The sequence below is a fragment of the Lepisma saccharinum genome, chromosome 3, assembly GCF_977018435.1.
Source record: "Lepisma saccharinum chromosome 3, izLepSacc3.1, whole genome shotgun sequence".
NCBI classification, from domain to species: Eukaryota; Metazoa; Arthropoda; class Insecta; order Zygentoma; family Lepismatidae; genus Lepisma; species Lepisma saccharinum.
In genome coordinates, this window is record NC_139231.1 from 58,185,967 (window position 1) to 58,209,708 (window position 23,742).

Genomic DNA, 23,742 nt, shown 5'->3' on the forward strand with positions numbered 1-23,742 from the left:
GAACTGATTTTTAGGAATAAATAGCAATGATGAATTTTATTGAGTGTTGTGTGATATATTTAATTGTTTATTTTAAGTGTTTAATTAAATGTACACTAATGTAGGTACTTAATAGCACTACATCCTAGAATTTTTCTGTTCACATGGATTAATTGTGAAGGTCAAAGGGCACACCAAAGGAGAATTATTTTTATAAAATTCATTTGTTTTTGTATTCTTCCAACTTGGACTGTAGGAACGTCAAAACTGTACTTCCCGTGAATGCTTCTCACCTTTACATCAAAATAAAACAAACTTCAATTCTCTCTTACAACTCTTACAACTAGTTCTATGATTGTTTGGGCATAGCTGCACATATGGAAAGCCTTCAATTTCAAATGTGCATGTTTTTAAAATAAGTTCTTCCAAACATACAATATTCACATTGTATTGTAATTCAAATATATCACATCTTCAAATGTATATAAATGAAAGAAAACAGGCATGAAATATTTACAGTATTTTTGGAGAAATTAATGAATATTGTTATGTGGTCCTGAGACATGTACATATGTCCAGGTTGGCATGACAAGATTACATGAACTGGGGCACACCCGCCCCAGCTGGTGCTTATAAATTGATGTGGAGTGTTACATAGGACATGTCATTATAGAGCAACAACCTTTTTACTTTCCTTACTAAAAAAGGGTATTACAAATCTTTCACGAAATGTTATTCACCCTTTTTCATTCCCACAATAAAGATTTGTCTTACTATATTACACATATTAGAAGTTCAATTCTTCATGTAACAGCATGTGCTCTTCGAGTTCTTTCTTATTTTGGAAGAACTCATGACATTTGTTGCATTCTTTTTCATTTTTTCTTTTTCGTTTATGTCTCTCTATTTCTTCTGTTGTGTGAGAATTTCTGTGGCTATGCAATGCTTTGTAATCAGACAATACACACTTGCATATCTTACAAACAACACGCTTTCCATTTGATTGATTCAAGTGTCTTTTCTTGTGATTAATCATATTATGAAGTCTTTTCCACTTCCTGCCACATATGTCGCATTCATATGGACGCTCTTCAACATGAATTTCTATATGCTGTGTGAGATAAAATTTTGTAGTGAAGGCTTTGCTGCACACATTGCACACAAAAGGTCTTTCCCCTGTATGCGAACGCTGGTGGCTGTTCCTCTTGCTCGCCGTTGTAAAACATTTTCCACAATATTCACATGGGAACCTCTTCTTGTGAAGAAATCCATGCACATATAGACTTTGTATATGCTTGAAAGATTTACCACAAATTTCGCACAGATGTGGTTTTGATTCATTATGAGTTTCCTTATGGTAACGCAAACAATTCCAAGTTCTAAACTCCTTTCCGCACTTCCCACACTTGTACTTTTTCTCAACATGAAACCGAATATGTCTCTTCACTGCAGTTTCTCCAACAAACATTTTATTGCACTTCTCGCAATAATGACTGTGCTTATGAATCTGTTCATGCTTTTTCAACCTATTTGTATCACGAAAATTTTTTCCACAAAATTGGCAAATCTGAGGCACAAAATGAGCACTCACTTTATGCTTACGCAATTCCTTTCGTGATGTAAAGTTTTCCTCACAATGATTGCATGAAAAATTAGCATTAATTTCAATCTCTTGTTTTATTTCAATTCCTTTTGATGCACGCCTGATTTTGACCACTGCAAAATTGGGGAATTTTGACAACAAGTCATTTACATCTGTTACATTTGAATAAACTTTAGACACATTCTTTGAATCCGCTTCTTTTGATTGCTCTGAATTTGGAGGTTCTGGATCAGTTTCTTTACTTCCACTCAAATGGGATTTTATGATTTCACTGTCTTCTGACAAGGATCTTCTTTTACATGAAAAACAGTGCTCAGTTAGGCTTTCTTCTGAGGCAGGGATAATTGTGGAGCACTTCTTACACTGAAGCAGGCTCCCAGTATGCTCGAGCAATAAATGTCTCTTGAAGTTTTCTCCACTCTCCGAAACTTCACTGCAGATTGGGCACATGCATTGTGAGTCACCAGCAACTTCAATTTTCACATTTGGAAGTGAAAGGGGTTGTTCACCTTCTTCGGAAGAAACTGCTGCCTCAGATTCTTCATTCCTGGAAAGAAAAAGTACATTAGTTCATTTACAGGTAGTTTTTCTAGAGTGAACTGTGAGCTTTGATAAGATTACTGATGAGGACCCTGCTCCAACAGAGATTAGATTTACGAGCTCAAATAAATTTAATAAGCAGATATGTTAAAAAGTTATGTACATATAATAAAAAGAGCAAATACTGACTTAGAATATACACAGTATCATTCTCAATCACGAAGGTAGCAATATTTCACCATGTTGTGTCTGTTTGGTGCATGTGCACCAAATTCATCATGGACATCTGTTTTCAGTTGTCTTTTGTTTGTGAGGATGGTTGTATATTGTGTACTTGCCGAAATACAGAATCCTTTTCCAAGTAACCTGCTGTATACGAGTTGCATTTCAAAAGCAACAGCTAGTTGCTTATAACAAATGGTTGACAACAAAGGGGTGGACCACACATTTTCATAAACTTCAACTGTTTCAGTAGCTTACTATGGCACATACTGTCACAAGTTTATTATTGCTTACATTTTTTAAACAAATGATTTCTTAGAGCTGTGAGAATAAAGAGTCCTGCCATTTGTAAAGTCTGGCCCATGATTTGATTTCTCATTACAAAATATTGTAATACTGCCAAAATTCACAATGACTTGTGTGGCAATTATGGGCCTACTGTAATGAACAGGGAACAGATTTACGTGTAGTAAAAATGTGCTAAATCTGTAACCATATATTTAGTTATTTTCACCCAAATATGGATTTAAATATGGACCTTATATTGGAAATACTTACCTTTTTAATAAAATAAGACATTACATAAGCTAGATAAAATACAGTCCCAGCATTGTAACTATTACTTTGACTATCTTGAAGAGAATCTAGAAGCAAATCCCGTATGTGTGCCACAAAATTGTTGCTTCTGATGCTGCTGTCAGGCACGCAACTGAGTAGAGGGTGGGTTTAACAATGAGCTGCTCAACTTGGGACTTCCAACGATGCCAAAATAATGCTTGTAAAAACCAGGAGCTGATGATGCTTGAGCCCTGATTCTCTATTGTTGACAACAATTGTAAATAAACAGGAATATCAAGTGTTTTACAATAACAAAAGCCAACAGTTGAAGGTGCAAAATTGAAGGAAATGAAAAAAAACCTTTTGTTTGTTTAACGTGGTTTCGGACTTTGTCAGTTATTCGCCAGAAACCTTTTGTTTGTTTAACGTGGTTTCGGACTTTGTCAGTTATTCGCCAGAAATTCACCCAACTCTTTCCGTTACACACAGACATGTAGTTATTGTGCAAATATGGAGTATATGTTGAGAAATGTTCTGAAATATGGAACTAATATGTAAAAATAATTAAAATAAGAGCCAAAACTTAATATATGTACAAATATGGAAAATAAAATTGAATTTTTCAAGTCTTCATGCCATAATGTGCAAAGATAATACAAAATATAACTGATTTCAACTTCATACATAAATATTTATTTACATATAAATCTGTTTCCTAGTAATAAGTGAAACAGAAGTCAGGCAGTAGTGTCCCCAATTTAAAGAAAAGCCAACGAACATGTGGAAACCCTCGTGTTCAAACAAACATTTCAATACAAAAATTTAAGGAAATTGCTGTTTCTAGATTAGTGTTCTCACCATGGCATTTCAAGACACCATTCAGTACAGTTGACAGTGTCTGCAAGGTGCTCAATTGGTTCAATTCCCAGATAGCAATTTTTTTGCAAATTTAACTTGTTTCTTGCTACAAAACGTGTTTGGAAGAGATTGGTACATACCATATTTACTCATGTATAATGCACACTTTTTTCCAAAATTTTGCTCCCAAAAACTGTGGTGCGTATTATGCACGGAATAATTCAGACAGCCAACATAAAACCGTACAGGGTCATTCCATGATTTTGGGACACTTGCATTGATTTTTCATGTTTACGGAACCCTATCATGTTACATATTGTTGTAAAGCTTAAATCCTCCAGTTTCTGAATATGACAAGACTATTCCATTCAAGATAACGACACTAATGTGCAATTGGGTTGAAATAAGGTCATCACAAAATGTAGGAACGTTCTGATTTCTATGATGCTTTGGATGAAAGAAAAGATAAGAAAAAAAACAATAATTAAAATGTATTACTGGCCAAACTATATATATGGAGTGTGTAAATTCTTTAATGGAAGAAATCTTGTGCTGCTAACTGCTAGTTTGAAGGTCCTGAATGTGCCTCGTATAAATGTTACATTAGTCACAGAAAAAGTAAAGAAGGAATGAGCAAAACCACGAATAAAAGTTTGAAGGCCATTTCACACGATTTTTCACTTTGTAATGTAATGTTCTGTGACACCAAGAAAAGCCAGCCAACTCTGGCAGAATTCGAGCATGCACCTTCCGTCAAATGGGATGCATATCAGCAGTATTTGTTGGGCGAGAAATAATAGAAAATAACTTCCTGAGCACTGTAAATCCATAACATAATTTTGATCTCGCTTTCTACTATTACAGAATAAATAAGGTGGTTAAAGAGGCAGTGGAGGCAGAGGGGGGAGGTGGCATGAGTTGGAGACTTATTGTTTACACAAGAGGATATTCTCCTCTTGGTCCACATAGCAACAGGCGACTCATTGAATAGGTATGATGTTATTCACTCTTGATCAGCATAGCAACAGATTTACGACCTACAACTAAGAAAGCCATTTCTTGAAATTGGATTGTACTGCGCATTATATACGAGATAAAATTTTTTTCAACTTTTACCCATCAAAAACCAGGGTGCGCATTATACACGCACGTGCACTACACATGCATAAATACGGTATTTAAGGAAGTAAAGTAACTATGTACAATATGTGTACAAGCAATGTACTTTTATTATTATTTGTTTTATCAGCCGTTACTTTTAAAATGCACCTCATATGTATGAATGTTGCACAATGGCATGACGTGTGCGTACGTATGTGCTACTGGTGACAAAACACTCAACGTTTTTCTATTTTGGGCCAGTTCAAACAAGAATGTAGCAGCAACTTATTGTCTGAGATGGAACAGTATCTTAAATATGAATGGCACATGGTTTACAATGATTGATCACAAGACAAACTAGGTACATAATATGTTTCATGAACACTTAATTCCATTGTAAATGAATGGCTTATTGCAGAAAGGGACCTGAGTCACATTTTTGAGGTATCGGAGTTAATGGTATTTTTTATTTTCCTAGTTACAGACACATCTTTTAGTGCAGAAAAGACGTCAGTCACACGAGACTATAGCCAAGAAAATGCAGTGAAAAGTGTACTTTAATGCAGAAAGGTACCTGAGTCACTGACTCGGGTCCTTTTCTGCAATAAACTTACCCGTATTTATACGTTGTACGATCTGTGTACGCTAATCGGTAATGCAGCTCGGGGCGGTAAAAATACTGTCAAACTTATTGACACCAGTAACATTATTGATTTCGCAACGTGGCGGCCTCATGTCTACAAAAAAAATGTGGCATCTGTGAAAACTACCATGTGTTCCTACAAGAATAGGCAATTTTTTTCAGATTTCCAACTATCATTACTTTGAATACTGCGTTAAACATAAGGATACTGTCAAGGTTTCCAAATTCATTAAAGCTTTCACGTCTTACATCTTCTATCTGTCCAAAGGTGCAAGAATTGTAATTCCTAAGCCACGTACTTTCCCAGTTGCACGTATGACGATCAAGCTTACTAAATTGAAGGACATATGAACTGCCTTGTCGTATGTACAGACGACGTCAAAGGATTTTATGAAGATATTCTTCAGTGGCCCACTACACATGGCAATAAAACAGACCCAGATGTAGAATAACACATGCATGCATGAGCTCGTACATTATTGTACTTCAAACACCAACAATAAAGTCCAGAAAGTGCAATGCACTGTAATTTTTTTCCGAATCTATAATTTTCTGTTGCATATATAACATAACTTAACCTAACCTAGCTTATGTGGCAACGACAAACGGACGTTTGTAGGATATTTCTCGTCCTATTTCTCAAAGTTTCCACTTTTATTGCAGAAAGGTACCGGAGTCATAACTTTTTCATCTCCACTGTCTCTAGCAGCATACTGCAATGGGGTGCATTGAGGGTTGCAAAATTAACTATTCATTGTGCTGAATATTTGAGCCAACAACGGCACGTTTCTTTCTTACACTATCAATATTATACGATTTTTCTTGTTTTTCTCAGAATTGTGCAAAAGTGACTCAGGTCCCTTTCTGCAATAAGCCATTCAAATATATTCCCTCCTGTTACAAGGAATTTGAAACTAACAAGTCATTCATCTGCTTAAATTAGAGAAACTTTTCCTTTCTTTCTTTCACAGAACAAGTAAATTAACTGTACTGCACTTTAATTGTCAGGAAGTTCTAAATGAGCATGTGTACAGTATTTGGAAATTTGCAGCCCTAAATGCTTCTGTTGTCCTCATAAGATACACACAGTTTGTTCAGGTGGAAGAAGCTTTAGCAGAACATATCACAGTCTCAAAAAACCCAACTATTTACTTTGAGGAGTTCTCTCTTTTCCTACATTTATTTTGCCTATTTAAAAACATATGGATGGACTATTTCCATTACACACAACATAGTGTTCATGTAGTGGATTTTCCAAATTAACTTACTGTAATATATTTATATTATATTTATATATACAGAGTTAGTCAAAAGTATCAGGACAGGACAGTAATAACAAGACACGTAGACGGAGAAAAATCACATGTTGCAAGTGGGTATTGGTGCGGAAACTGCATTGAATGTGAGTGTGGCCATCATGGCAGCCATCTTGGATTCTGCCATATTGGATATCACACAATATTTTCAAATGGAAAGGGGTATGTATGACACATCAGTTTAGGCTAGAATTGTCCCACAAACGACAATCCGAACTCATTTTGGACCTATCGCCATTCGTGGAAGAGATAGGGTGTGCTACATTTGACTGCAAAATTGAGATTTGTCTGAAAGCATTGTTTACTGTATTCCTGTGGGTAACTGTACACTGCAAATTACAGAGAACATGAATAAGAAAACGACATTGACTTACAGAATGCATCAAAGCAAGTGCTGACCCGATTCTAAAAATAAAAGCTGTGCTACTATTACGCTGGCCATGTTATCCTGACACTGCTTCCCATCGACTGTCTAACAATATGCCAACCGGTCGTTTCCTTTTTTTTTTAAATGTACCTTGCATATGCAGACTGTCATAGCCTTGCTGGTTTATGATACTGAACTGGTTCAAGGCCAGGCTTCACTAGTAACTTTTCAGCATCCTTGTGTAAAGAATTTATTGTACTAAATGTGTACATACCACATCACTTTATTTCACATGACATAAAACAAGAGCAGGAAACATTTCAATATGAACATCTTTTGAGGGAAGTCCTCCCTCCCCCCTCCCCTCATCCAAGCGTAACAGTGGGTTGCTCTTCAGTTGTACACTTTTGCTTAGTTTCAGTACTGAGCTGGACATGCCCAGGAAATATCTAGAATCTGTTACCTATTATGATCTACTAACACCTTCCAAAACAACCAACTACAATTATCGACTATCACATATCGCTCTGGACCTATTTACTGACACACTAGCAAAAAAAAAAAAAAAAAAAAAAAGATAATAGAAATACATAAAACTTACATTTGATCAACTACCACATATAGTTGTGAAACATGCATATGGAGAAGAGAAATAGAAAACACATGGCTGATGGTAGTCGAGAGAAAAATAATGGATAATATAAGGACCTACATGGCCAGAATGGAAAATGGAGAATAAAAACAGATGATTAAACAATATAATCAGATTCACAAAGGCTCCTAGAATTTGGTTAGAGCATGTTGAACATATGAATGGAAATCAATAGCTGGAAAGAACAGAGTTGAGGAGGCAATAACTGAAATTAGGGGATCAGAGAAGGTGTAGACAGAAGGCATGGCAGTTTGGCACAATATAGTGTAGCAGGGTAAAGTCAAGTCATAATGATAAGAACCAGCAGTTGTTACTCTTGCACTCTAACATACGTTTCATCCCCTGGTTGAGTCTTGCTTGCAGCAGCTGCAACACTTGTCTTCCTTTGAGTGAGATCAGCAGAACTCTTCTCCTCAGCATCAGGTGTAGACAACTGTGAGAGAAGAAAATTATTAAATGTGGAAAGAATATATATTACAGGAACTATTTGGAAGTGATGCACATACAAAAAGACAAATTTTTCACTCATGAGTATCCTGAACTGACACCCCCTGGATAATTCATGTATCTGAGCTTTGAAAAGTAATGTGTACTATGCAGCATACTTTTCTACAGCAAAACCTGCTACTATAGCTTTCAAGCAGCTCCCCAATTTTCCCCAAGATGCTGGGTCAACAATGAAATTTTCTGAGCTCCCAATGGGATCATGCCTGGAACTGCTTGCACCAAAGGTGAGAATGCTAGCCACCAAAGTTGAGAATGCTAGCCAATCAGTTACGTGAGAGCTATGTAATTTTGAATCAGATATGTACATTTTATATAGTAGAAGATTATTGGTATCGGCAAAAATTATGTCAGCCCAACTCTAATTAAAAACACGGATATATATTTTTTTTAAATTGTAAGCATATTTTATTTTTACTTATACAAATTATTTTGTAATTAAGAAATATTACTCTAGCCCTGTTACTCTTACCCCATCACCAAAATCATATTTTTGTAGTGGGTACAGGGTGCAAGGACATACCCACCTTCTTGTATCAAATTGTTAGTTCATTTCAATGATGCTTAGCCAAAGTTTATGAGAAGTAATGAAAAAAATTTAAGAGGGTTAAAGTGTACATTTTTTAAAATACACTTGTTCAATTTCTAAAATACGCACTACAAATGCCTGTTCCCTACCTTACCTTTCTGAATTTACGCAGGCCTGCTGAAACTGTCTTCTCCTGTTGGTTTTGATCTGCTGCAGTTTCCTCTGCACTTTTGATAATCACTTCCACGAAGCTCCCCTTAACGTCCCCGATCACCAAGGGGATCCCAACCACAGGGGCCTCCTCCTTTGCAGATGCACTGGCTTTACATTCAACTTCATCCTCATCTGTGTCTTCCGTAATACTCATATCTAACCAATCAGCGTTGTGTTGATTATCCTGAAAGTGAAACAAGAAGTAATAAATATATGGAAACGTAACTGAAACAAGATTAAAAGCATATTCTGGACATGTCCCACACCCATACAAGGTTGCTTGGTCGTCAGTTATCAGGCCACTAGGGTAGCAGTAATCCCAATCGAGGAACACTGGTATCATAGCAAACCCAACACCACATGACTACAGATTATGCATCATTTCTCCAAAACTACTCTTCATTGATGGATTGATTGATTGATTGATTGATATTTATATTATGGGCATTTCAGCACACAGGGATAAACCCATTAACTAAAACAAAACCAAGGACAGGCCCCTAACAAGGAAATATAGTAAGCTTGTTAAAAACGTCCTAACTAATTTCTTAAACTATTCATTCGTTCATAACTTAAAAAACAAACTAACTAAAACCATACTATCTCTGAGGACTAAAATATCTTTACCTATTAAAAACTAGGCTGTAAAGGGGAAATCAGCACACACAAGGACAACAAATCTACACAGAGGATTATCCTGGCTGTGGATCCAGGTGCCAGAGCTCAGTTTGCCTGCAAGAAGCAGTTATCGGGGTGTACTACGGGCAAGTGAAGTTGACTTTTGAGTGCCTTACCAGAAGATCCCCTTACACCCCAAACTACTTTTGATGTTTCATTCCAGTTTACTTTTTCATTTATATACATATGAAAATGGACATTTTGTCAAATCATATGCTGTTAAAAATGTGCTGATTTCTCATTTGAAATAATGATAATGCAACAATAGCATTGTAGAAACAGGCTGCATTGTAGATACCACAATGCTATCCCACAATAGCATTGTTGTTTCTAACTGGAACAATAGGATTGTTGTTTCTAACTGGGCATTGTAAAAACTGTCGTCATTCTTGATAACGTACTCTTTGATTTTATTAAGATTGTGTTTGATCTTCTGTAAGCTTATACAGGTATTCATTTCTACTGAAGTGTATCTACAGGTTTGTCGCCAATGTGAAGGATCGTGTGGGGAAGAAAGCATCATCAAACCTGGGAATATGGCGTAGTTACGATGCAAGTTTCAAACTTGCAGTTGTTTGTTATGCTAAAGCCACAAGCAACAGAGAGGCTGGAAGGAAATATGGACTTGACGAATCTAATGTGCGACGTTGGGTTGCTGCTCAGCCGAAACTGAAAAATGCACTTTTAACGAGAAGATCTTTCAGGGGACCAATTTTCTTTTCTTCCCTTCTCTTATATTCGGGTATCATCTTTTTTTCTTTTCGCTCCTTCAAATTTTAGGGTGCGCTTTATATTCGGGCCAATACGGTACTTCAATAACAGTGGACTATGAGTATTGTACTTTAGCTTAAAAGCAGTTACTTTTTAATCGATTTTGAAGACAAATGTAGAATGAGAACTATTTGTTGTAGAGACTTGAAATTCATCTTATATTTGCAAGGAGAGCCCCGACTTTCAAAGGAAGTTAAAATGTGGCATCTCTCACCTCGACTTGAAGTTGCTTTGATTTCAATGCCCTTCTTAGCTTCTTATCAGCTTTCACAGAACCAGTCACAAGGTCATGACAAACATTTAGCATTTTAAGACAAGAGAAGCACACATCCAACGGCAGTTCATCGCTTGGGGATACCTGAAAAGATAACCATGTGCATATTAGTTGATTAAGCATCTGTACTTTACAATGTAATAAAAATAAGAAGTCAGAAACACATCTGAAGTTGTTCTGAAAGATAAAGCATTTTAAATAGTGTAGAGATGTTAAACTAAAGTTCTTCCATGTCTGATGATATACACTAGCAAGTCTATGCATGTGTGTGTACTACATATACATAGGCGTTAATAGATGAGGAAACTTTCTAATGAGCCACTCAATAGTACTAGTACAGTGGTATCATGGGCGTGCACAAGGTGGAGCAGATGCTCCCCCAATCATGGATGTCCGCAGATGTTTCTATGGAGGGACAAGCAAGGTATTTTTCCATGAGGCATATTACCCCGATTATAGTGTTGCCCCCTAAAAAACACCTCTTGAATTTGAAATTATCGCATTCCTGCATCCCCATTAGAATAATTAATGTAAATTACTATGACTGAAATCAAATTATACAAGTGAAAATGTACTTTTAGGTTGACATTCGATTTCAAAGGGGGGGATGTGGCCATCCTTTACCCCCTTCCAGATGTCCATGCTCCTTTATTATTATATTTTCACCTAGAAATTTAGGATAGAGGAATCTTATCGCCGTTATCAAACGCTATTATACTCAAAGAAAATGAAGCCGATGAAAGTTCAAAGCAACTACGGGGAAAGAGGATGGAGTGGTGCAACTACAGAGGGGCAGGGTGCATTGCCCCCCAACCTTGGATGGAAATCAATTTTAGGGGGACAAACATGGAAGTAAAGGAAAGCAAGAGTAGCAGGACAAAAGGATACTCAAGATGGAATTAGTTTTCACGTCTATCTTGCATTATTTCTTCCAGACGGCCAAGAGCAACTGAAGGCTGGCACAGACCTGCAATTGCCCCCCCTCGATTTCAAATTTTATACAAATGAAAATACATTTTGTCAAATTTTCTTGATCACTTCGCTCGCAATCTCTGCTTTTCTTGCAGTCTTCTCAAGTTCAGAGTCATAGCTAGGAGTCAGCCGGAGTTGGCCCTGGACACCAAATGGTCTAAATGAAAAAAATATATAAAAGAGAATGCCATGGCACTCCATGAAAATTTTTGAGCCATATTAAATCAAACCTCTTTTCATTTTACAAAAATTTGGATCTGAAAATTTTCTTGCTCGCTTCGCTTGCAATTTCATTTCTGTATTGCATTGTAAATTACCAGGGAGAGAAATAAGAACAACTAAGTACTACTGCTAAATGGTCGGGTGGGGATGGGGGTGTATATATACATGAAACCCATTGAAGCAATAAAACTAAAACAATGAGATAAAATTAGGTTTTTCTTTCCTAACTGAACTTTCATCAATGCTTTTGTTCCCCTAATCACAGGGTCTGCGCACACCTATGAGTGGTAGAAAAATACATTGTGTGTAAAATATAGAAAAGAGCTATGAACCAGCATTCCAAAGAATTACTTTTGTTGCTGCTTCAGTTACCCATTTGAATTTTGCTGGATATTGTGCCCTGTCCCATCTGATATCAACATTGTACTTGCTTCATTGACAGCATTTCAGTTAGTTACAGAGCATACTGTGCCTTTCCTATCAAAATTCTAGCGTGAAATAGCTGCTTTCATATTCACCATCTGCCCCTTGTACATGTATGTTCACTTCCAGTGGATCCAACAAAAACTTTTGAGCTTCTCTTTCTCATTACGCAAACCTCAAGGCAATGAATGCAATGGATCCAGAGATGTGATGTTTCCTTTTTCACTAGTTCTTTCCCGGACATCCTCTTATGCATAAAAAGAGTTAAGATAGTAATGGAGCATGGAAAACTGCAAGATTCTTTCTGCCTCTCTATAACATTCAACTTGTCTACCATTCTGTTTAAAAAAGAAGTCAACATGGAAAATGCCACATTCAGTTAGATTCCTAGGGTGGGTGATATCAGGTGGGAGCTTTTCTGCCAACATCCATAAAAGAGGGGGCTCTGAAATTCATCCAGTTTCTAATCATGGTTTCCTCAAGGTGGGTTACGGCATCACATCTGCACAATGAATGTACCTTTATAACATGGTGCAAGGTACACGGGATATCTTTACCTCAGCATAAATATTCACAAATATGCTGAAAATTTCATTATGTACTGGAAAACACAGAAAATATATTGCTGTGGAGCAATGTGAAAGATGAAGTATGAATCGGACTCAAGTCTGTGTCTCTATTATACCATGTCCTTGTTCTACTACCACATTCTTTGTAAAGTTTCTACAATTGTACATTTAAGAATTGATTTTGTATACAATTTTGCAGTGGTAAAACAATGTGCTTCCCAGCCCTTCAAATAATCTAAAACAACCATTACTGTGAGTAAACTTCTGTTTTATGCTTCCATCAATATGTATTTTCCTATGCACAAGTAGAATTTGTAGAAACATCATTATCTCACCTGAATAGGAAGGTACTTGTGGATCTTTTCTTCTAGCTTTTGTGTGATGCCATCAGAAGTAAATATAGGTACAGAATCTGGAGAGTGACGTGCACAGAGCCGACACTGCTTCTGTGCCTTGGCTACTGCGTAAGAATGCTCCCCACAAACAACTTCCATGTCTTCACCTTGCATGCTTCTTCCCACCACATCTGCGTCTGTGGCCCCAGGAACATCTTCCACAATGAAATCAGACAACCCATCATCTTGGTTGCCGGATTCTGACAGAGAAACTGGAAACTTAACTCCCCCTAAAACATCAGTGGAATCTGTGAAAAGTGGATTGAAGAAAAACTATAATTTCCACATTGTTAATAGTGGAGCCCTGAAGTTCAGGCATTCATGTCGACAGACAAAAAGGCACTTACATGAAAAATACATGATGGCGCAGTAGTTGTGTTGTTGCCTTGTAATCAAGGGGTCCCAGGTTCAATACCTGGTGGAGGCACATAGTGGTTAGGATCCCACTTTAAACTGTAGGTCCAGTCCTAATTAGCCTTACTGTGCATAAAGTGGGATTAAAACAAAAACTCAAAAAACATGAAAAATACGTGAAAAAATAGGCAAAATAAACATCTCACACATAAACGACTTAATCAGGATTGTATTAAAAAAATATGTTGCCCATTAGTTTTACAAGATTGGAATACAAAATTGTGCACACATTTGAAGACTAGTAGCACCTGAATAGCAAAATCATGCAGATACAAGAGATGCCTACACTCACTGATCTTGATAAAATACTGAATTAATCTACACCAGTATGTGACAGTTAAATTTGTTAACAGTTCATGCAAAAATAGGAAAGGTTCAAGACTGGATGCATTTGTAAAGAAAAGAGCAGAAAGAGTCCCCAGAAATCAACATATTGAGCCAGTGCCCAGCTTGGTATTACACAACTGAGAGTGAAAAATGCTGAAGAAACGTATTCATGTTATGGCCTTTGATTCACCCTGTACAATACTATTTTATGGAATTTTCATGTCTTCATATGTGAATGAATCATGCCCTTCATACACACAAGCTTTATATTTTAAAGATCACCAGAAACAACTACACAAAAACAAACAAACACAAATAAAAGAAAAGTTACTTACCTTTCTTTGAAAGAATTGATACAATTCGCATATTAGATTCTTGCCACCCTCCTTGAATTTCATTTGCAAATTTCTCAGCCACAAACTTTGATGAGGGAAGATTCAGAGAAGGTATGCTATCTTGTTTCACCCTGCAATTTAAAAGCAACAAAAGATATGGTTTCTTGGCATATGCTACGTTTTGTGAGCTTACAATTAGAAACATAACAGAAAGAAGATGGTGATTTTAGAATATTTATTTTGAAGAGATGAAGAAAAGTGATGGTAAGAAGAGAACAACAGTAAGATTATGAAATACATTTTAACAAGTATGGGGGAGTTCAAAAAATTGGTCACAAATGGCTATAAAAATAGTAATGCAGATGCAAACTAGAAGAAAATATATATTACCTTTCAAACAGGTCTTTTCAGATTACCAACCATGCTAAGTCAGCAGAACACCTTTTGAATCATGTCACCAGAAAGCTACAATTCCTATGTGATGTGAAATCTCGATTTTTAAGCTTCTTTCTAGGACCAGGATAAAAAAATTAAAATACAGGAAAAGTTAACATTACATTTTATTGGGACCATGAAAAGTGAATGTCTAATGCAGGAAAATGAAAATGTAAAATTGATGAATGTAAAATTAGGGTTACACTGCATTACATGTCTCATTTTTCAACACATTCGCCATAAATACTGTTATATTCTCCTGTACCTGAGTACTAAGAGAGACCCATTTGGGTTGTTTTGTTTGTCTATCAGTTCCATGGGAAGATGCTGTAAATACACTTTTTTTGCATTATACAGTAGGCTAAACAATGAAAAACATTCTATTTCAGTTAAAAAGCTATCGTTTACTCACCAATCAGCTTAACACCTTTCCCCCCCCCCACATGAAAACCCATTTAAGGGGAATCATTTTGCATCAGAAACTGAGGTGAAAACAGCATCGCAGGAGTTACAAAACATGGCTTCCAGCACTGCTTCCAACAGCTTTACCAGAGCTGCAGTGGCGGCACCAAGATTAATCATCTGGGGGTGCTGAGGGGATGGAGGGGGTGCAGAATAAAATTCAGGAGGTGCGATGTTGAAAATAGAAAAAGCATGCATGTTTTAGCAGTGGCGCAACCATGAATTTTTGTTGGGGGGGGGGCAAGTAACATGATAAACGTGCCAATAATAATAAGCAGAAACAATTCTCAACAACAACACTGCCGAAAGAAAAGACAACAGCCTTTTACATTTGTATAAACGCCATCTGTACAGGAAATTATATGTGGCTTCTCTTTTAATGCTTGGCTGTTGTATACAATAAGAGCGGTCTAGCTACAATACCTAACATTCGGGCACTAAATGTGACCACAAAATATGACTTTGAAAGAGTTAATGTTTTCAACATAGGTTTTGAATAGGGGGTGCTGAAGGTGATGTGGAAGAAAATTAGGGAGTGTGCAAGCAGGCCTTCTCCCCCCCCCCTCTGGCACCATCACTGCAGAGCTGGCAACAGTGCATCATCACCCAAGGGGATTATTTTGAAGATGGCTGTGCATCGGTGTTTTGAAGTAATCATGGAAAGGAACTATGAGCAGAGTCCCCGAAATTTTGGATTGCACCATGAATATACATATATCTGAAATTGTGTGCCGATGAGTTAACAGTTATTTTATTTCTTGTTATTTCACCGGTTGCTCAGTTGGTAATGTGTCTGACTACCATGCTAGAGGTCCCGGGTTCGATCCCCAGCCGGTTCAAATCCGGGGACTTTTCTAACATTGGAAGCGGCCCCGGCACCCACCCAGTGTCGAATGACATGAGTACCTGCGGGGTAAAGGCGGTCAGGGGCATGATGCTGATCACATCACCCCCACTCACAAGAAAGTGTGGGGTGTTACCCGCACACCCCTTATATGCTTTCATGGCATGGTGCTAAGCACAGGGGAGAACTTTACCTTTTTCTATTTCACCAGATGAAGACTGAAAGAATTGAAAAAAATGTGTTAAAACCAAGTACTGTGTGCCAGAAACACTAATAAAAATGTAAAAATAATTTTATTATTTATTCACCACATTTCACAGTGATCCAGAATGCCAAAAAGTCTGGAAAAATAGAAATGTTTCGTTTTCGGTAAGGGGATAAAACATGAACAGTTCTCTGAACAACTAAATGGGACATAAAACTGCCAGAGAAATTTCTCTCTCTAAATCGATTATTGGTTCTTGTTTTCAGGCGGTCTGCGAAAGGGTAATTTTGCACTATATCTTGTACTTATTTTTAAGACTTGTTGTAGCAATCATTCTTTTTGCCAGACAATATAATTGTGCTAGTTAGACTTACAACTTCTCACTAATACACAGATAAAGAACATAAATTCGAATTACAATAAAATAAAATATAATGTTTTTAATTTTCACTTGAAAACAGAAAAGTTATATTGAGTTATATCGCTGATATTTCCGCGATGATTTCAAAAGCAAAGGATACTTTAAAGTATTGTGAAACTGGCACAGGAGAAAAGCTTTGCTATTTTTGGCTAATTTAGCTTATTTGTGAATGTATGCTCCACTGTTAATCGGTCATCTTGCAGCCCCTCCACCAAATGTGAACATGTGTGTGGGAGCTGTGAAATGGGAGTTCCAAGATTTTACTATCAGCTGATGCTCAATACATATAGCACCAGTGCAATGTAACAGGATTTATCCACACAACCCAACCGCCCCCTCCTAAAAAATTGCATCAACAAGCTTCCTTAAAGTTTTTTGCAAAGACCCAATTCATGGTCATTTTGGGTCTAAATTGATCCTTACACCCTCCAAAATACGAACTTACACTCTCCCACACCAGGGTAATGCAACTGAAATTTTGGTGTGTGAGTAATTAATCAGGCAAGATTCTCTCTGCTAGGATGTAAGGATGGCCACGGGGGAAAATCCCCTATTGTTATTTTTGTAAATTTCAACAAGTTTAGCTCCTTAAAAGTGAAAAATACAGTTGTCTCAAATCCTGAACGTGCTCAGCCAAAAGTTAACTTTTTCTGTTATACACAAACACATATATCATTACACCATTGCACTTACTTCTCAATTAAATGCATGATAGAAAGAATAATATTAGTTGTTCCAAAGAGATAAAATGGAGACATTACCCTAATTTACTTAGTTCAGGAATTTCGAAGTCTGATGGTCGGAAATGCCTCGAGCATATCCTGTACACACAATTCATATACGGAGCCCCATGCAGCTGGAAAACTTCATCCAAGTCACTCCTCATGCATTTCTCAACCCATTGGCCGCAACTGAAACAGAAAACAATCCTCCTGATTTCATATAAAACAATCATCTAAACAAATATGATATGGGACTCATCAATATTATGAGGGCAACCAAAAAATAATGCCTACATATTTGTAATTTCTGATCAACTTTGTATGTCTATGTAGGATATTACAGAGGTGTCCTTACCCTACTAATGTATGTTCATCTTTTTGCAGACTGAGTGCTTAGAACCATAAATGTTATGGTAGAACAACAAGCTATAATTGAATTTCTGACGAAAGAGGGTTGCTCACCTAAACATATCTATATTTAGCTGTTGAAGGCTTGAGTAAGCTGGGGGACATTAGCAATGAGCAGCGTTGTGCGAAGAAGTTTCAAGAAGGGGAAAACGAAATGGCAGATTAGCTGATTAGTGGTCATCCGTTAACATCAGTCACCGATGAGAACTTGATGCGTTGGGACACACAGGGCTTTATTCTCATTGACTTTTTGGGTGGGTGTAAAACAATCATCAGCAAGACCTATATATGTCAATATACTCAATGAAGCTGGAGGAGGCCATCAGGAAGAAGAGACCACAATAAGACATTTATTCCACACAGATCCATCACGATAATGCATGACCACACACATAATTTTTAACCCCTTCCCTGTGTTCAGTGTAATATTATGCCCTTGGTCACTATAGCTTATTCTGTGTTGGGTGTAATATTATGCCTGCGAACATCTCTGACTGAATTAACCTGTGTTGAACGGAATAATACATTTTTTGTTGGTGAAACATATGTTTTGCTATTGAAGAAACGACGACCTTTTATATAGTCACGATTTTCAGTGCCGACAAAGAACAAGAAGAAAAAAGAAGAAGAAGAAGTTCAGAGGAAAGTAAACTGTCTTTCTGTTATGCTGACGAAGTGCAAACGTGAGTTCGTTTGTGTGTCGTGTTTAGTAAGTTGCTTTATGTACATTTTTCGTGTTGCATTATTTGAACTGTTGGTGATTTATTGTTGGTTTTGGTGTGTAAAATGGCAAAGAGGAAACGTGCCAAGTGCCAAGAAAAGTGTTGATTTTCCTAAGTTCGAGTTTCTAATAGTATTTATTCTAATAGTATTGTCAAACAGGATTGCAAAATATTTTTTTCTCTCATACCTATTGAAGATATTGCAACGAAACTTGGCGGACACATTACGTATAGACCATAGTATTTTTCAAGGTAGATTATAATCAGGTACCTATATCCAGGGCTGGTCCAGAGGACCCCAAAGTTACCAAAAGGGATTTTTCGGAGGGAAATTTCCCGATTTATCCCTGATTTCTCTTTCCTCATACTTGATGTAAACATGTGCATAGTACCATTTGAAAGCATGTTCTATTCTGAAGACAAAGACGTATGAACCATGATACTCGGATGAATTGTGCTGAAGCAGTAGGTACTTAAAAATATTACTACGCAAACTCAGAAAAAATACACAGAGTGGGAAAGCATTTTGTCAGAAAATTACACAGGAAAGGGGTTAAAAACCTAGGTGATGCCAAAATAGGGTGGTCTGTGGGGTCTCATTCACCTTACAGGCCTGATTTGGCCCCTTCTCATTTCTATCTGTTTGAGCCTATGAAGGACAGCCTACATGATCTCAGATTCAGCAAATTCAAAGAGGTTAAATCAGCTGTCATGATTATGAAAGCAGCCTCATGAATTTGGCCAAACTGGATTTCCAATTTGAGTTCGACGATGGCGTAAACATGCTGAAAGTAATGGTGACCATGTTGAACAGTATTTTCGTGTACAGGAGATTTCAGGCTACAATCTGTTTAAGTTTTGCTTTATTATAGTTTTGGCAATGGAGGAGGCATTACTTTTTGATGGTTCTAGTATATTACTGTTAATAGATAATTTACAGGCATAAAATTGACTGGTGCTAATATCTTAATTCATATTTAGGTAAATCAAAATGCTGAGACAATGCATACTCCAGTATCCAGTAAAGAAGCATGCCAGCTGTTTTACACACATCAAAATTTATCACTGATTTAGTGTATTTTTGGCCTTCACAATCATTTTTTTTTTTATTTTCTTGTTGCAGAGTAAAAATAGCTGCGCCACTCTTCATTTGTACCAGAGAAAAACAGCCATCAGTAATCTTTCTCTCGTGGTCTGAAGGTGTATCAGGGATAAAAACTACCGAAGGCTTGCCACTTCATCAATATTTACTCATGGGTCAGAATCATAGCACAGACTCGCTCAAGGTTGTCATCAGTAGTGATGTGAATGGCCATTCTGCTGTGCCTTTGTGCTTAACACTTGTCCGACTGTTTTTGAACTTCCCGATCCATTGGAACACACTTCGTCATGGTTAGCACCTTTCCAAGGTTGCAAAGAAAGCCTTTGGTGGATTTTGGCCACTGGCAATCTCATCTCTGCCAGCTGAAGTACTCTTGTCTACGAGTTCTCAATCATCTCCACGTGCTAAGTCGCACATCTTGGGGTGCTGATCACATTGTTCTGTTTTGACTTTATCGTTCTCTCATTAGGTCAAAACTCGATTGTGGATGTGTTGTGCCTTCCTCTGTACATCCTTCTCAACTTCGCATCCTCAACGCTGTTCATCGTGCTGCTATTTGTCTGTGTTCTGTTGCATTTCCTACTGGTTCATACTTGTTTATGGAGGTACGGAGCCCTTGTTATCTCTACAAAGACAACTTATTCTTAATTATTGCCACCATCCACCCTCTATGCCACCCCATTCATTCTACCACAGTCTTTGATGAGAGAAGGCTGACTGTGTACATCCTACATCCTCGTGCCACAAGGCCACTCAGTGTTTGCAGAGACAAGATCCTCAGAACTTGGTGTTGACAGCAATCTGCCTGTTTTCCATCTGCTTTTTCTGGTCTTTCTCTCCCATTTGGGAAGTACCTGCATTTCCCATAACTGCTCTCCCAAAAGCAGGGATGCCTATGGTTTTTAAAGCTTCGATCACAATACCCAAATTTTACTGGTTTTTACATGGATGAGTACATATAGGTTGAATCAGTGGGTTGTGCCTTGTTGTCAACTCACACAGTTACAGCTTTGCTTTACATTCTGCTTGTTCCATCTACATGGCAGGACTCTATGCAATACTACAGGCACTGTCCTCTGCTGAATTTCACACTTTGCAGAGTCTCCTCATTTATATGGATTTCTTCCATGTGCTCAGGAGTTTGGAACCACTCTCTTCTAGTCACCCTATAGTGCAGTGTATATTTCTATGGTTAGCATCCTTTTCAGTGCATTAAAGGCAATGAAGCAGCTCCTGCAGAAGACAGCTAAGTGTCTCTCTCACATAGGCGAAACTTGGGACCTAACCTGGGGGGGATTGAACTTTGAGCTTATTTTTGTGGGGAGCAGAATCCAAAAAACCTTTTCGAGCCGATAAAAATATCATCCAGGACAATTTTGATAAATAACTGTTACATTTGCACTTACTCATTACTTTGCTCCTGAGGTTTCAGGTTAACAGAAGTATACCTTAACTTGAAAATTTTTGGGAGTTTTGATTCTGAGGCTCTTGGGCTCACCCAGCCTCAAATCAATGGGTACCTTGAGGCAACCCAGGGAGGTAAAGGTGGTCAGCAGGGTGCTGATCACATCACCTTCAAAATGGTCGAGATCGAGAATATCCCACATCCCCTAAATGTGCCTTCATGGCACAGTGCTATATGCACAGGGAACTTTAATTTTTATGTTTTAGTTACAAACACGCACAAAAATACTTAATTTTACTGACATTGCTGATTATTTTCCATCCCTCCTGTATCAGAAAGATTGAAGATAATATGCAAAATTTCTATCATGTTCCTCTCTTCTGCGCACATGAAAAACAAGAAACACTATAAAAAGTACAAAAGTGTTTAGTAAACAAGCACTACACCAAGAATTTAATCTCTTTTATGACAAAAAGATAAGTTCAGGCAACAAAAACAAATATGTGGTACTTACACTTTTTCATTAAGTGGGAAGCAATAGAATGATATACAGTCATCATGTGAACCATCAGTTTTACATCCATACACAGCACATATCTGGCCAAAATCTGCAACATGAAAACTTGTAACAAAAATACAGAAAATAGCAGAAGTGAAATGTATGTAAACAGGGAGGAAATGAAATGAGCATTTCTAATGGAGATGTGGGAAAGAAATGTCTGAAGTAATACAGACACATGTAACACATCTAACAATAAATACTGCAATTTAGAGAAAAGTAGATTTCCAACTTCCTAAAAACATACTGAACTCTTCAATGGGCACAAATGATAATACATAGTTGGAACTTGGGGAGGATAAAAATATAGAAACGATAAGGTGTTTGGATAATTGACAGTAGTTGTACAGATAATTGAGGTGGTCACAAATGGATATGTTTGATATGAAAGAGGGAAAAGAAGAAAGAGCCAAAAAAGACATAACATATTAAAAATAATATCAATACACTCTGAAATAATAAGTTTTTGTTCTATTTTAAATTTGTCAGTGGAAAAGCTACTCCACTCCAAGATGAGTTGCAACCCATCCCTTCCATGCTTATGGGGATCTACATTGCCATGCAGCTTTCTTAACCCTTGCCAGGGCAAGCTATTTTTGTATCGTATCTGGGCAAGCAGTGCCTATCAGACACTGCATTATTGAAATGCATTTTTTAATCTTTTATTGAAAGATTTTAATGCTTTTTCACTGTAGAAAGAAGATAGTAGCATCATCCTTACCCTAATCATTGTCACGTTCATAATTAATGTATTATTATCATCATCATCATCGTCATTGCTATTTTTAATTGCAGCATAGAATATAAAATACATTAAGGTGTAGTGTAATATGAGGAAATTGTTTAATTGGTCTAATGGAAGATATATTCTTTCAAGATTCTTTGTATGTTAGCGTTAATAATAATTTTACGTGGTGTCTTGTAAAATACTTTATTTTTATTACTTGTTCACTAAATTTGTTAATAAATATTCAATTAATATCACAACTTTTGTTTGCATGTTTACGTATCTTCGAATGAAAATAATGCTGCGATGTCTAACTGCATGATTGATACATGAACATTCAAAAAAAACAATTGTGTTTACATGTGGTATGTTATACTGTCTTACACTTTTTGCATGGGCCAGTTGCTTTCCTTTGTTCATTGCACACAGACAGGTTGCATTTGCTGCAACACTGTGGTGTTGTATGGCTTTTCCCAAAAGGACACAGTGACATCGCCTTCTTTTATAAGAAGCAGTAGTATTAGAAACAGGGGAGCTTGTCTGCTTTGAAACAATAAAGCAAATTTGATAAACAAAAAGAAAACACCAGACAAATAGTTAGGAAGATGCATGTACGTGTAAATTGTACAATGTGTCTGACAGACACTGCTTGCCCATTTACATAAGTGAAATGGAAAAAAAAAATTCACACCCCACCTTCTTACTCAAATCAAGTCATATGTTGTGAAAGACGAATAATGAGAAAGCTAAACAAAGAAAAAAAAATATCATGTTCGTTTGGAGTACGTGATAAAAAATATAAGCTACAGTGTCCAATAGACCTGGTTGCCCGGTAAAGGGTTAAATTACTCACAATAAAATCCTCATTTTACACTCCTGGGCTTTGTGTTCTTCAGCATTATACATTTTACCTTCCTGGTACAAACAAAGCAATAAATTATTACCCTGTTCCTGGATTATAAGTTCTACAGAGGATAGAGGTTCCACTAACAACTCAGGCATTTCTAATTAGTGTAAAATAATAATAATAATAATAAATAACACTTCATACGTGAAGCTCAAATCTTGTTATAAAAAATGTCATGCTTGTTTTATTTGTACAGAATTAATGGTATTCTGATAATAACAAGCAATGCACAGCAACAGGAGAATACAAGAAAAAATAAATGAATCTGAACCATTTTTTTAAAAGAACATGAACTGAAATTACTTTCTTTGAGAAGAAACTTGAATGAACTCATGATGCATTTATCAATTTTCCCAGC

General features: G+C 36.9%; 2 protein-coding genes across 3 annotated transcripts in view; both read right to left on the reverse strand.

The window, feature by feature from the left end:
* Positions 1 to 411: 411 nt before the first annotated feature.
* Positions 412 to 3,768, reverse strand: LOC145985543 (uncharacterized). Its single transcript, XM_083119613.1, has 2 exons — positions 3,761 to 3,768; positions 412 to 2,129 (listed from the first exon to the last, which is right to left on the reverse strand). Exons 1-2 carry the CDS (start codon positions 3,766 to 3,768, stop codon positions 767 to 769), a joined length of 1,371 nt encoding a protein of 456 aa, XP_082975739.1. The 3' UTR covers positions 412 to 766.
* Positions 3,769 to 7,766: 3,998 nt separating this feature from the next.
* Positions 7,767 to 23,742, reverse strand: part of LOC145985067 (uncharacterized) — a 50,776-nt gene continuing 34,800 nt past the window's right edge. Inside the window, exons 5-11 of one of the 2 annotated variants that reach the window (XM_083118636.1) lie at positions 21,706 to 21,799; positions 17,594 to 17,743; positions 14,466 to 14,596; positions 13,330 to 13,637; positions 10,749 to 10,892; positions 9,027 to 9,269; positions 7,767 to 8,272 (exon numbers count right to left, since the gene is read on the reverse strand). In XM_083118636.1, the coding sequence (XP_082974762.1) occupies positions 8,150 to 8,272; positions 9,027 to 9,269; positions 10,749 to 10,892; positions 13,330 to 13,637; positions 14,466 to 14,596; positions 17,594 to 17,743; positions 21,706 to 21,799 (1,193 nt within the window). In that variant the 3' untranslated portion in view covers positions 7,767 to 8,149. The remainder of the gene's footprint in view (positions 8,273 to 9,026; positions 9,270 to 10,748; positions 10,893 to 13,329; positions 13,638 to 14,465; positions 14,597 to 17,593; positions 17,744 to 21,705; positions 21,800 to 23,742) is intronic. The other variant, XM_083118637.1, reaches the window with a different exon arrangement.